At 46.1% G+C, this 14,427-nt stretch overlaps 1 protein-coding gene across 1 annotated transcript in view; it reads right to left on the reverse strand.

Annotated features, from left to right (window-relative positions):
- Positions 1-3,103: 3,103 nt before the first annotated feature.
- Gpa33 (glycoprotein A33 (transmembrane)) overlaps positions 3,104-14,427 on the reverse strand; it is a 30,467-nt gene continuing 19,143 nt past the window's right edge. Inside the window, exons 6-9 of the mRNA XM_013021747.1 lie at positions 12,026-12,181; positions 4,427-4,546; positions 3,681-3,813; positions 3,104-3,245 (exon numbers count right to left, since the gene is read on the reverse strand). Coding sequence (XP_012877201.1) covers positions 3,104-3,245; positions 3,681-3,813; positions 4,427-4,546; positions 12,026-12,181 — 551 coding nt within the window. The remainder of the gene's footprint in view (positions 3,246-3,680; positions 3,814-4,426; positions 4,547-12,025; positions 12,182-14,427) is intronic.

Here is a 14,427-nt window from a genome sequence, read left to right on the forward strand (position 1 = left end):
ACCTTGAAAAACAACTAAGAACTAGGGGTGGAGGATGTGTGTATTAGAATAGAATAGATGTGCTGGATGCTGGACATTTCAGGCAAAGGGAGAACCACAGGAAGGGCCTACAAGTAGAAGGAGCATATCAGCCTCAATTGGTTCAGTAGGGAAAAAGTGGATGTGAGTGATGGATTGATGAGAGGTGAGCCTGGGTGGATGGCACTACAACATCAGTATTATATCTGTTCACACACAACACCCCACGTAGAGGTCTTATGATTATATCCATTTTTTGCATGAAAAAATAAGCAGGGCAGCAAGAAGTAAAGGATTCTCTCCAATTCATTCACACCTAATGGCAGAGCTGAGAGTAGGCATTGAATCAGTTTAGTAGTTCAGGTGGGGAAAGGTGAGTTACCTGATGAAATGAGGAAGGGAGGGCCCATGTGATTTGGACATGGGTCTAAAGTGCAGAGTTGGGAGTGGCAGCCTCACAGTGAGGGGCTTGGCTTGGATGTTTGGGTGCTGTTTGAAGGTAAATGATGTCCCACCAATCCGTCACCCATATGAAGGAGTTCAATAGGGGATCAGCAAGCACAGGAAAGTGCTTGAGAAAAAATGACATCCCAACTCTACATGTTTGAAGCACTAACTTTTGGGCTGGTTGTTCTATTACCATCAGTGATGGGCACAGACAGCCATGTCGATGGATACTTGTGGTAAGGACTTGCAAGGCAGAGGCCAGAGAGCAAAGTAGAAGTGACTTCAGTCCATGCACAGGAACAGCAAGTGTATTGGGGGACGTGAGAGGAGAGTATTAAGGCACAGAAGTGGGGGTATCACATAGGACATAATTGTAGTCCTTATTTAAGGATTTATACTTTGCTGTGAGAAGCTGTTAACCTATTTGACGTGTATTTTAACAGCTCATTCTGGTCAGGAGGGGGCTGGAACAAGAGTAGAGATAGGATAGTCATGCAAAAAGTAATTTCAGTTGTCAGATGGTAAAGGTATTGAGACATGCCATAGTAGAATGTATTTAGAAAGTACAGCCAAGGGGATTTGAGGGATTGAGGGGAAAAGAAACTACGGACAAATACAAGGATTTGTCCAGAGCAAATGGAAGAATCAAATTGCCATTTTCTGACATAATAGGGAGCAGAGGAACAAATTACTATTTGGTGATAAAATGAAGGCAAGGGGAAGAGTTCTCCTAGTCTGCTCCTCTGCCATCCATCCACTGTAACAGATATGGCTTAAAGGCATGGGTGAGTATGAAGATTTAGTGATAGGAATGTGAGCAATGTGAATGAGGTTAGGAAATGGACTCCTGAAACAAGCCCTCGATCACCTAGCTCTGAAGACCCCACTAGCCAATCAATGTTCAGCTGGATTACTACAATTTAAAATTCAGACAGCTCCAGGAGAACAGGATTGATGGGGCTTTGATATGCAAAACTCCATTCAAAGATTTGTACTTCATCAAGTGAAAATGAACCTAGTTTCAAAGTTAGCTCTGTGTAATGAGAACAATGAGCTCCCAGGGCAAGTGTATGAAGTCTGATATACAGTTATATCAGGGGGAACAGAGGGCAAGCTCACCCTCTCAAATTAGTCCCATATAAGACCACCTGACTCCAGGGAGAGTAGAGCTGTGAGGCCCAGGCCCTGCCTGGCCAGGATCCCCTCTGCTATTAGAGTAGGAAGCATACATTCAGATGACTGCCTGGGACCAGTTCAAAACAAAGCAATAAAACCATCTCACATCCCTGGGCGATCAGGAAAAATGAAACAATGGTGGTCTGCAATGGTCTTTGGCAGTATTGGGGTTTGAACTCGGCCTCATAACTTATTTAGCTTGCTTCCTCATATGGACCTCTACCACCTGAGCCACTTACTTATTTGGAGCTCTACCACATGAGCCACAGCTCTAGTCTGGTTTTTTTTTTATCTAGTTGTAAAAGGAGTTGTCATTTAACAAAGGAGTTGATGAGTAAAATATATATGCAGGGGCTGTGAAGGTGGCTCAGTGGTAGAGCGTTTGCCTTGCATGCATGAGGCCCTGGGTTCGATTCCTCAGCACCACATAAGCAAAAAGAAAAAAGCCAGAAGTGGTGCTGTGGCTCAAATGTTAGAGCTCTAGCCTTGAGCTGAAGAGCTGAGGGACAGTGCCCAGGCCCAGAGTTCAGGCCCCACGACCAGACCCCCCCCCAAAAAAAATTTTATATATATATATATATATATATATGCAGGCCATGTTTTTACTGATTATTTTGGAGAAGGAATCTCACTATGTTGACTTCCAACCACAGCCATCTTGAGTAACTAAGAAGCTAGGATATTGCAAGCATGAGCCACTGGCACTCAGCTAAAGATATATAACGTAATTTGTTGTGGGTTTTTGGTGGTGGTGGTGTGTGTGTATGTGTATGTACAGGAGTTTGAATTCAGGACCTCCTACTTGTTAAGACAGTCACTCTACTGATGAGTCAAGCTTCCAATCCCCTCCCCAGTTTTGGCAGGCAGAGATGGAAGGTACATGGACATAATCCCCACAGGGTATGTATGGTCTCTGCTGGGGAGAGGAGGCTAGGAAAGGACTAGAAGCTGAAGACCAAGTCAGTGTGAGCCTCTACACAAAGAGCAGACTTATGCAGGACTAACAATGAAGAGTCCACATACACATTTATTCTTTCATTCATTTAGCAAAAATACTTGGTGTACAAGCCTCCTGCAGGTGCTCCCCTTGGGGGCAGACATGCTGGAGAGCAGGCAGGATCCCACCCTCCTGAGGCTGGCATCACCTCTGTGGGAAGCTCTGAGTAGGAGCATCTGTGCTCACTACTGAGTTTCCAGGAGCTTCTGCCAGTTACAGGGCAGCTGGGGCTGCAGCCTGACATATACAGAGATCCAGGCCCTGAGCTAGGCAGCACATCATAGGATGTTGTGGTTAGTAGGACCCACCACAGGTGGACTCCTGTCAGTCAAGCCAGGCCAGTCCAGCAGCAGACACAGCACAAGCATCTTTCCAGTGGGTGGGGTGGGGAGACAGGAAAATGGGGCTTAGGGAGGGAGGAAAGATGGGGAAACAAGAAATAGTTCCCTGCCTGCCCCCAGCCCTTCAGCAAGCTTCTGTCATGCTCGGGTCAGGGGATTCGTGCCCAGAGTTCCTCTGCTCTTCGTGTCTGTAGTCATCTTCCTCTTCTCTTTTTCTGGAAATCTCTCTCAGTTGCTCTGATGGCTGCTGGTAAGCGATCTGATTCCTGCAGACAGTTAGGACAAGGGAAAGGTTTGCCTTCAGTTGGTTGGGACCCCAAAAAGCTGGATCTAAAACAGCCACCAGACCTGCAGGCCTGCCCACCAGATATAACAGTTCCCTGGAAAATAGACACTGTGCTACCACAAACTTGCTCTACTGTGAGTACAGGGGTTCCCACCCATACCTGGAACTAGCTTTGCCACAGGACACTTCACACTGAGACCAGAGGCTGGAAAACTATGGATGGCAGAGGCAAGTCCGGAGACTGCAGCTCATCCTTTATGATTTGGGCACATTGCTCTGTTTTCAGCTACACAAGGGAAGTGGCAACAACAATAACTGTCCGCCAGGTGTTGTAAGTGGGTTTTTCCTTGAGAAGCTGGGGTGTTTATTTCCAGTCTGTTCAGCCCATCCAGCAGCCACACGCCTAGACACTAACCTCTTTGCATCCTTCGCCTCGGTCTTCCCATCCTTCTCCCGGAAGCAGCAGCAGTAAATGATGATGCCAATGATGATGAGGGCTGCAACCACCCCTCCTGCAATGCCCGCATACAGGGCCACATTCATGGAGGCTGCAAGAGAACAGAGCAGCTGTACCAGCCCAGCCTTCCACTCAGCCCTATGCACCAAAGGAGATGGATGAGGAGCCAGAACAGCTGTTGTAGGACACCAAAGCTGGCTCCTCTAGTCTCTGCTGCCCTGTGCTGGAGCTGCCAGTGCTAGTTTCTGGTAACACTGAAGGAATTTAAGCAGACAGGACTGCAACAGTAAAGGATGGAGGTGCAGATATGGATACACAGACCCAAGGGCTTTGCATCTTAATCTAGTCTCTGAAAAAGACCCCAGGTGGCCCTGCCAGCTCTTAGCTGGGCTAGAGATGCTCCCTACCACTACACCTAGGGCTGGAGTCTACATTGCAGCAGCTGGCTCTGGACCCTCCCCTGTGCTCACAGAGTGGGACTTGGGCAGGGGGTACTACAGAGATCCCTGGATGTCTGTCCCCAGCTCTACTTCTAGAACACTGGAGAAGCTTCACAGCAAGGGGGGGCCTGGGACCCGTGTCATGTTGCCTAGGTCACCACAGCTCTCGTGGGGGTGGCCCTACAAAGGCTCTGTGTATACCTTTTGTTGACTCCAGAGCACAGCCCTGGCCCGCCCACCCCTCCCTCTTCACCCGGGTCTTACGGGGTCTGACGGCCACGGTGATCTCACAGGATTCCATCCCCACCTCATTGCTGGAGGTGCAGGTGTAGTAGCCCGACATGGCTGTGGTAAGGTTCTTCAGAAGGAGAGTCTGGCCTGAGACTGCAGGAAGAACAGCAGTGAGGTGTGGAGCATTAACATAGAGAGTGGGGACTGAGGCACCTCAGGGAATTGTCTCTCAACCAGCCACTGGAGGCAGGAGAAGGCCCAGCACCAGAGAGCTTACAATCCAACCAGGCACTGTCACATACACAGGGATTCCTACCTACCCTACTCACACAGAACCCATTGAACAGACACACAACCACACATGACACAGACACCACACACACAGCCATCACCACACATCACACATATATTCACAGATATCATCACACACACTCATCACATGCACACACGGACACTACCACACACCACACGCAGATGCCATGACATACCACACACATTCACAGATGCTGTCATACGCATACTATCACACATCATACACCATCACATGCCACACACAGACACTATCACACACCACACACATTCACAGGTATCATCACACACACTGCACACATTCATAGATTCCATCATATACATACCAACATGCCACACATACAGACACAACGCACTCAGACACCATCACATACTATACACACATATACACAGATATATCATGCACACCATCATGTGCCATATACACAGACACTATCACACCTCTACCCATACCACCCATATTACTATCACACAATCACACACCGCACACTTTCACAAATGCCATCATACACATACTATCACCCACCACACATTCACAGATTTCACCACAAACACATTTATAGACATCGTACACACAGACTCTATCATACCCCACTCCACACATGCAACACATATGCCTACCTACACACAGAGACACCATTGCATACCATAGATATTGTCTCACACCACACTGTACACACAGTACACTCAATACTAACAGATACCATCATATTGTACACAATGCCATACACATACCACACATATACTTACACATACAAAGACACTATCATGAACCTCACATCAAACATTCCACATGCACATCTGATCCTGAACCCAGGGGCACGGGCTGGATATCCAAAGTTCTATGAATTTTTTCACCTTGAAGGGAGAGCTTCTGCTTAGACATATATGCATGGCCGATCCTCAAAGATGCTTTGTCATAACTGCTGTTTTGAGAGAATTAAGACCCAACTGCAGAGCAGCCTCGTGAGAAGCCTGCTGCTCCCAGCTGGTTCCTCACCATAGGAGAGGTTTAAAATTACAAACAGGATCTGTCACTGCCCTGCACACATCTCAGAAGCTGCCCCTAAACTTTAGTAAAAAGTCCAACCTTGCAATAGGGTGACAGGGCTACAGATCTGGCTCAGAAATCATGCCAGCTTCCTCTTGAGCCCCATGAGCAAAACCAGAGTCGCGGTCTACCCCACCAGTCCCCGCCTCCATGCTCTGGGAAGACTGGATCTGTTCCTTGGGGGGACATGCACCTCAGAAAATGTCTTCAGGAGGCTCTTTTGTCTCCAATTGCCTTGTATGGAGGGTGAGACAAGAATTTCCAATTCCTGCTCATAGAAGCGACTGGGGGTTTTCAAAAGCTAAGTGACTTGCTCAAGGCCAAAAAAGTTTAGAAAGCTGGAACAAAACTCTTCTACAGGTCTAGAACTCTCTGGAAGAGTTAACAATACATTCTTTTAACATGACATACACTATTTCATTTCCAATACAGAAAACCTATAAAACATCGCAGTCATAAATAAGATGAAGAGGATCCCCCCCTCCTCTTGGGGTTTCCTTTCTACAAAGGAAGACAGACACACAACAATGGTAGTTTTATGGGTGGTTCCAATTCCAAGTGGAGGTACTAGTTGAGCTTCTAGTGAAAAGATTTAATTTCATTGGACCAATCAGAGGAAGCCTTTCTAAAGAAAAGAGAATAAATTGGGGGTGATGGTGCATCCCTGTAATCTCAGCCATGTGTGAGGCATAAGTAGGAGGGTTGTAGTTCAAGGCTAGCCCCAGAAAGAACAAGACCCTGTCTAAAAAAAAACTAAAAAGTAAAAAGGGTTGGAGGCATGGTTCAAGTGATAGAGCTTCCTAGCAAATATGGTCCCTGAGTTCAAACCCCAGTACTCAGAAGGAGAAAGAGATGGGTGGGGGGTGGGGGTGAGAGAAACACTTCAATCGGGGTTATTTTCTTACTGTCTTTTTTACAAACACAATAGTTCCTTCAATCCCTTCCCTTAAAACCTTGAGCCCAACTAGCTTTGGAATTCCAGACCTCAAAGCGTTTCTGGAACATTGCTTACATATAGTACTAATATATGGTAGGAGAAAGGGTTTGTGATTAAAACCAAGTTCAGCAATTACCGAGGTAGGGTTAAGTACGGTTTTGTTTTGCTTTATCTGTAAGGGCAAGGCTTTCTGTCATTTTAAAATACCCCAACAAGTACCAGAGAGTGGTTCATGGCATTAATGTTTCCATTTCCTAAACTAACTGATTTTGTTACATATAACAGTATCTGTTAGGCCTACATGCTGAAAGCATGCTAAGGAATTGTAGAGATGGTGTGGGGTTTCCACTGTTTTAGAGGGTAAGGCTCACAGGATCTTCTAGCATACCGAGTTCCCTTCAACAGATAGTGGATGCTAGAAGCTTCTCTGGGATGCATTAGAGCCCATCCCAAGATACAGGACTGCCCTTGGCTCTGGAAAAGGACTGTTTTCTGAAAGCTAGTGAAAACTCTTTCCACTCCACTAGTGACACCTTGTGGTCAAGAAGAGAAACGCACAGCACAACCTCTGCCTCCCACACTTCTTGCTTTATGGGGAGTCCTCTCCAATAAGTCCCCAAATCACAAATCAAGCTTTTCTTCCCCTCTAATCCCACTGGTGTGTGTGTGTGTGTGTGTGTGTGTGTGTGTGTGTGTGTGTGTGTGTATACACCATTGCTGGGGTTTGAACTCAGGGCCTTGCATTCACTTGGCTTTTGCTGACATCTGGGACTCTATCACTTGCTCCACTTCTATTTTTTTTTAATTGGGAGGGGTGCACCGCTCCTGGAGGTACCAGGCCTAGCTCAAAAAATCCATTTAATATATTGTCCTTGTACAGTTAGCATGATCAATAACCCGTGGATTGGGAGATAGTCACTAGCCATACAACGGACAAGGGTCTCATATCTAAAAAGTACTTAGAACTCATAAAATTAAATGCTCCAACAACAAATCCTCAAAGAAACAACTACCCAATAAATAAGTGGCCTAAAGATTTAAAGAGGAACTTCTCTGAAGAGGAAATAAGAATGACCAATAGACACATGAAGAAATGCTTAACTTCTCTACCCATAAAATAAATGCAAATAAAAACAACAATGAAGTTCCACCTCACCCCAGTTAGAATGGCTATAATCAAGAAATCTAATAACAGATGCTGGAGGGGATGTGGCCAAAAGGGAATCCTACTGCATTGTTAGTGGGAGTGTAAACTTGTTCAACCACTTTGGAAAGCAATATGGAGGTTCTTCAAAAGACTCCACATAGAGCTCCCCTATGACCCAGCAATCCCACTTTGGGGCATTTACCCAAATGATCACAAACAAGACCATACTAAAGCTACCAGCACAACTATGTTTTTCGCAGCATTATTTACCATAGCTAAGATATGGAACCAACCCAGATGCACCCCCCCCATATGAATAGATTAAGAAAATGTGATATATATATATATATATATATATATATATATATAATTCTATGCCTCCTTCAGAAAGAATGACATTGCCCCATTTGTTAGGAAATGGAAAGACTTGGAAAAAATTATATTAAGTGAAGTGAGCCAGGCCCAAAGAAACATAGGTCCCATGGTTTCCTTTATTTGTAATAGCTAGTATATGTTTAGGACAAGCAGAAAAGGTCCAAAAGTTATGTACATATGACCATGTAAGATGATGCTAAGTGTGCTAAGTGAAATGAACCCCAAGAAAGGGAAACAAATGTTTTTTTTCTTGCTATTGTTTTTAATGTATGTATAATGTACTATGTGACTTTTTTGTTGGTTTGGTATGTTCCTCCCCCATGGTGTAACCCCTGTTTTCACTGTATTTGATTTCAGTGCCCTGCATCTTGTATATATATTTTTCTAATTTGGAGAGGGGAAGGGAAAAAATCAAAAGGTTTAAATAGGGATACAGGTTGACCCATTGTAATAATGAGATGTACAAGACACTATGTTGAAAACAAACTTTACAACTTTGGCGCATGTGTGGGGGGGGCAGGGGGCATTAATGCTCAATAGGAAATGTACTCATCACCTTACTCATGTAACTGTAACTCCTTTGTACAGTATTTTTACAATAAAATGTATTAAATATATATACATATATTGTCCTTGGAAAGAGGACATATCAGACATTAAACTAATAAGAATAGATAATACACATGATCTTAGCCAAAGGGCCAAGAAGTGCTATTGCACCACTTCTATCTTCTTGCTGGCTAATTGGGGACAAGAATCTAGCAGATTTGTCTCCTTAGCTGGCTTTGAACCTCAGCCCTCAGATTTCAGCTTCTTAAGTAGCTAGGATTGCAGGCAAATGCTACAGGCACCTGGCCTCTCCTGGCTTTTTAATAAGCTTGTACTGCCATCTCATACCCAGACACCAAGATCCTGCCTGAACCCTCCTCACCCTCCACAACCTCTGCTAAAGTGCCCTTGCCCCCACAATTACTCCTCCCACCTTCATTGATATCCTGATTCCTCTTCCTTGAGTGTTTGACCTCAGTTGGCTGGAACACAATTTGCAAAGTATGCTCAGAGCGTACATGCAATCTCCCCCATCTCCTCATGGGTTTGGAGGAGGTAGTGGCATTGGGATCATCTGGGTTTTTTTTTCCCCAGATGATTATATGAGTGACAAAGGGAAGAAGTCAGGACTCAAATCCTTGTTTCCTGATTCTAGAGTCCCTGTTCTTTTCACTGCTACTTTGTTTCCACTCATTGATAAGTCAAAGAAACCAATCTCAGCCAAGTGCCTAGTGGCTCACACCTGTAATAATACCTTCTCAGAAGGCTGAGATCCAAAGGGCTGGGGGAATCTAAACTATCGCAGGCAGAAAAATGTGCAAGAATCTACCTCCAATTAACCAGGAAAAAGCAGTGCTGGAGATGTGGCTCAAGTGGTAGAGCACCAGCCAAGCAAGCCAAGCAGGTCTGAGGCCCTGAGTTCAAGTCCTGGTACCACCAAGAAAAGAAAAGAAAGAAATCAGTCTCTGATTTTGGAAGTTCTGTGTTCATATAGAGGAAGATGAATGAGGATGGAGGAAGATGGAGGAAGCCTACTCTCCAAAGTGGACTGAAATACTTAAAGTCCAAAAAAGGTGAGCACAAAGGGCGCTGAAAGGGCACCCTGTGCCCACTACATCACCCAGACACGAAGCATGGGTGGTTACCACTCATCACCTTCTCTTCTGTCACCAGGTCTCAGTTCTGACTGAGAAAATCTGTATGTGAGTCTGGATAAAGATTTTGTTCAGACTCCTTTTAATCTCTCATATTCTGATAGTAAATCTTGTCGGCCCACTTAGCTGGATGAAGTGCCTAGATTAGTAAAGCACACCACTGGGAGTGCATGTGAGTGCGTTTCCAGGGAGGTTTAGGTTAATGAGGGAGCCCGGCCCTGAACGTGAGTGACACCATCCCACTTCCTTCTCCCGCTCCTCCCTCTCCCTTTCTAGCCTCTGGGATGTGTGCCATGACAGACAGAGTCCACTGCAACCATGAGTCCAGAGGAATCTTTTCTCAAGTCTCCACAAGAAGCTGACCAGCACACACATCCTCCAGATCCTCCCCTTTTGGAATTACTAGGTTTGTGCTCCTAACAGCTAGAGTGGTCTTTCCTGGGAGAGGCAGGAAAGCTATGTCCTGGATGCTCCGTTTTGCCACTCCCAGAGACAGCCTGAGGTTTATAGAGCATAGGCCAACATCCCCAGCTGATGCACAGGCCCTTCGAGATCTTGTCTTATATCCTTTCCTAACAACAGTCTATCCGTCATTCCTGCATATGTGCACCCTATCCCGTAGCCACCAACAGTGATTCTCATGCATTCTCCAACCTAACCTCCTCATCTTTAGAGATCCAACTCCAATAATAGCCGATAATCCCTAGGGTTGAGTATTTGCCATCAACCAGCCACAGTACTGAACACATACTTTGATTTAATCTTACAGAAACTAAGGCACAGAGAGGCTAAGTAACTTGTCAATGTCAACCAGCTAAAAAGTGGCAGAGCCAGTATTTAAGACCATGGTGTCAATGCTATACCACGCTCTCCTTGGAGAAAGCTTAACCCGTCCTCTTCCTTACCCCACCATGGTCTTTGTCACCTTAAAATCATCCACTCTGGGTCTGACTCTAGAAGAAAGATATGACCGGTATTTTGGGATCATCACTGGAATTATTACACCCAGGTCATTCCCAGGCCAGCAGTTGAAGGTCAGAGTCCCCTAAACTGCCAGGTGGTTTCCACAAAATTCCAGCCACTCAGTAAAACTTAGCCAACCCGAAATATGTAAACAAAACCAGAAGCTTACCGAAGTTCCTATTACAGCTCTCATTTTATGCAAGGTAAAGTGAGTTCTACCTACTCTGTTTTTAAAGAAGGCCTTGTTTTGTCTCCAAATGAGGGGCAGGTGGAGTGTTTGAAACCACCATTTTTGACAGATGAACTTTGCTGCTCATCTGCTAACTTGCCCCACCCCCGACCCATGAGATCCTTTCCCCACCCCAAACAGCTCCACTTAACTCCAGAGAAAGCCTATCCCAGGATTTCATTTTCACCTCCTTCCTACTTTTCCATTGAACTGAGAGACCTCCTGGTTAAATCCAACCATTCTTTCAGGCCTTGGTCTTTCCTGAACCTTAGCAGCCCCTGGTACAAGCAGCAGGGCATCTGGGGCAGAATCACAGGTAGCCAGGGATTCTACCCAGGAATCTGCACACCACCCAGCTCTGGCTAATAACAGTAGAATGTTTGTATGACTCATTTGTTTCTTCCAGTTTGTTTCCTGATGGAAAGGTCAAATCCCTAGCTGCCCAGTCAGTACAAAAATGGATCTCCTGGCAACTACAGCTGAATCTGCCACCTCCTTCCTGTGAATGGCGGTGTGATGGGGGAGGAATGTAAAAAGTGCTGGATTTACTGCACAGGGCCCCATGGACTCTGAGGTGGTCCGATGTGGTGCAGATGAACATTAATCTCAGGGCCTCAAATGTACACTTTAGCACATAATCATCAGCAAAGTTTAAATCCCCCTTAGTGATTTTACATAGTAATGGAGAATATCACAAATAAAGCAGCACTCATCACATGTTTCTGCTAAGTGCTTTACATGAGCCAACTTTAGTTCTCACAAATACCTGTATTATAAGAAACTAGTGCTTAGAAGGATGGCCCAAGATAATATAAGTGTGGGTCAGGGGAAAAGAGCAAGTCTAATGGGTCAGCGTCTATCTTCTCTGGCAGCCCTAGCCAGTCAGTTGCATCTTCCTGATTGCCACACCCCCATCACCTGGTGGGACCAATGGTCGCTCCTGGTTCTGGGTGTCATAGCTCTTCCAGCTGTACTGAGGGGCTGGGGAGCCTTCTGCTGACTGACAAGTCAGCTCGATATCGTTCCCAATCACAGTTTCTCCCTTGATGTTGCAGTCTGGTGGGGAGGGTGGCACTGTGGAGAGGAGACACCAAAAAACAAGGCACAAATTAAAAGGGGCTTGGAGAGAGTTACCCACCACCCCAAGGCACGTATGTGCTTGTGCATGTATGCCTGTACACACCGTGTGTACCCCACATACAGAGTCTTGTTTATTCACAGGCAGAGAGATTCACAGCTTAGTGGCAAGATATAACACTATAAAACTGATTCACTCCAGAATATCTCTTTAGTGGCTTGTGTCCCTCTCCAAGAGGCAGACATTCATCTGAGCAGCGTCTGTGGCTGGTTGTGGCTTCATAGGTATAGTTTTGAGAGCTTTGTAGAGCAATGGGAATTTAAAGATAGGCGACCATAGCCACGATAAAGAGGAGATAGTGGAGCCCAGAGCGGACACTTGTTCCTAAGTCCTAGCAGAAAGAAATAAGACTAGAACCCAGCTGTTCAGATTCCAGACCCTGCAACTCCAACCCATGCAAGCATTCCCTGCCTGCAACTCATCTGCACCATTTTAGGGAATCTCTGAGAAAGTAGCAGACAACAAATGCATTCCATGAAGGGCCAGATGGCATTATTTTAGCCCCTGCTGCAGGCAGACGACTATCAGGATTTGATCACAGGTTACCTAATGATCGACAATCCTTCAACTGTAACTTCTTTTTTCTATTGTGAAAGTCATTACCTGACTCATGTAACTGTAACTCCATATGTATCACCTCTACGATAACAACAAAATACTTTTTTAAAAATGCTCAGCTAGGCCTTTCAACTGTAACTTCTTAGGCATGTTCTCTATAGGTTTGGCACAACCCTCTCCCCATGTTTTGCTGATCAAATGCCGCTACCACCCCACCTAATCAGATGGATGATAGGAAGAACCCTTAAAAGCAGCAGAGAATAACACTAGCTAGATAGGACCAAAGGGACAGGTGAGGCAGAAGACACAGGGCTGAGGAAAGTTAGGCCACAGAAAGGAGGTGACAAAACCCAGAAGTCCACTGTCAAAGCCCCAGTCCCCCCTTGATTCCCCAGCCTTTCTGACACTCCTGGACTAGGCTTTTCTCCTAGCTTCATTAACACATCATAGGTGGAACAGGCCATTCTGCAGACCTTAACTTGGCACCCACTCTATGCCTGTCAGCCTGGACATGGAGGTGACATAGTAAGAGAGTCAAGAAACCCAGTGGAGGCAAAAGACAAGGGATCACACAAGGGAAAAGGCAGGCGGCAAGGCAGGGAGGCAGGTTTGAACACTGACCCAGTCACATCATGGGCTGTGACCTGCAAGGGGAGTAAAGAAGGCTGGTGGTGGAGGTGCTGGTAGGAAGGAGAGATGCCATTGCATTTCCAAAGGATAAGAAGCAAAAGCAGCATGAAGACTGATATTTGGATCTGAGCAAAGGAGAACCCATGTGGAGAGGGCTATTACGGAAAGCCTTGGGTGGCAGGCCATCCCCTCAACTTCTTCCTTCATGTTCTTCACGAGCTTGCTTGCTTGCCATAAACAATGCTGCCGCCTCTGTCGTCCAGGTGCACAGTCACTGGGCATTAACAGTCAATCTAGTCTCAGCCCCCCTGAGGGTTGCTGGGGGATGCTGTCCAAGAACACACCTCTCCCTTTCACCCAGCAACCGCAGTCACTCTTCGTGGAAACAGGCTGCTGTGATTGGGTATGCCTGACATCTGCTTTCATACTAAGAGCCAGCCAGGTGTGGGGTGAGCCAGCCGGAACTAATTAGAGGCACTCCCTTATTGACACTCCCAGCCGTCAAAGCCAGGCTTCCTACGTTCTGGCTCAGGCTCAGGCTGAAGCAGTATCCCATGGCTTAAGACCTGGAGGGGCTTGTTCTCTGATTCTCAGGTGGCAGATCTTACCTCCCAAACAAAAACAGATGTCAGCTGACATCCAGGGAGGAGGGGGAAAAAAAAAGAACCTGTTGGACTTCAGGGCCTCTTGGACGCCTGCAACTACCACTATATACGGCAGGGGGCGCCAGAGTCTGGCGAGCACACAGGTCTTTCCTTCTGCGAGAGTCCCAGGGTTTGGTGGCCTTAGCCATGACAGATGTTTAGACAGGTGGTGGTCCCCTGCGGCCAGAGCTGAGGGGCTTCCCGCTCATGACACCAGAGTGGGCTGCCAGATATAATTAAATCCCTTCTGCCTAAAAGAGTGTGGCTGAAAAGCCATTTGGAAAGAACAGTTTTAGGAAAGAATGTAGTGGCTTTATTAACGTTTAGGGGAAAAGTGATCTCTTTAAAAA

Source organism: Dipodomys ordii, unplaced genomic scaffold, assembly GCF_000151885.1.
Source record: "Dipodomys ordii isolate 6190 unplaced genomic scaffold, Dord_2.0 Scaffold57, whole genome shotgun sequence".
NCBI lineage: Eukaryota > Metazoa > Chordata > Mammalia > Rodentia > Heteromyidae > Dipodomys > Dipodomys ordii.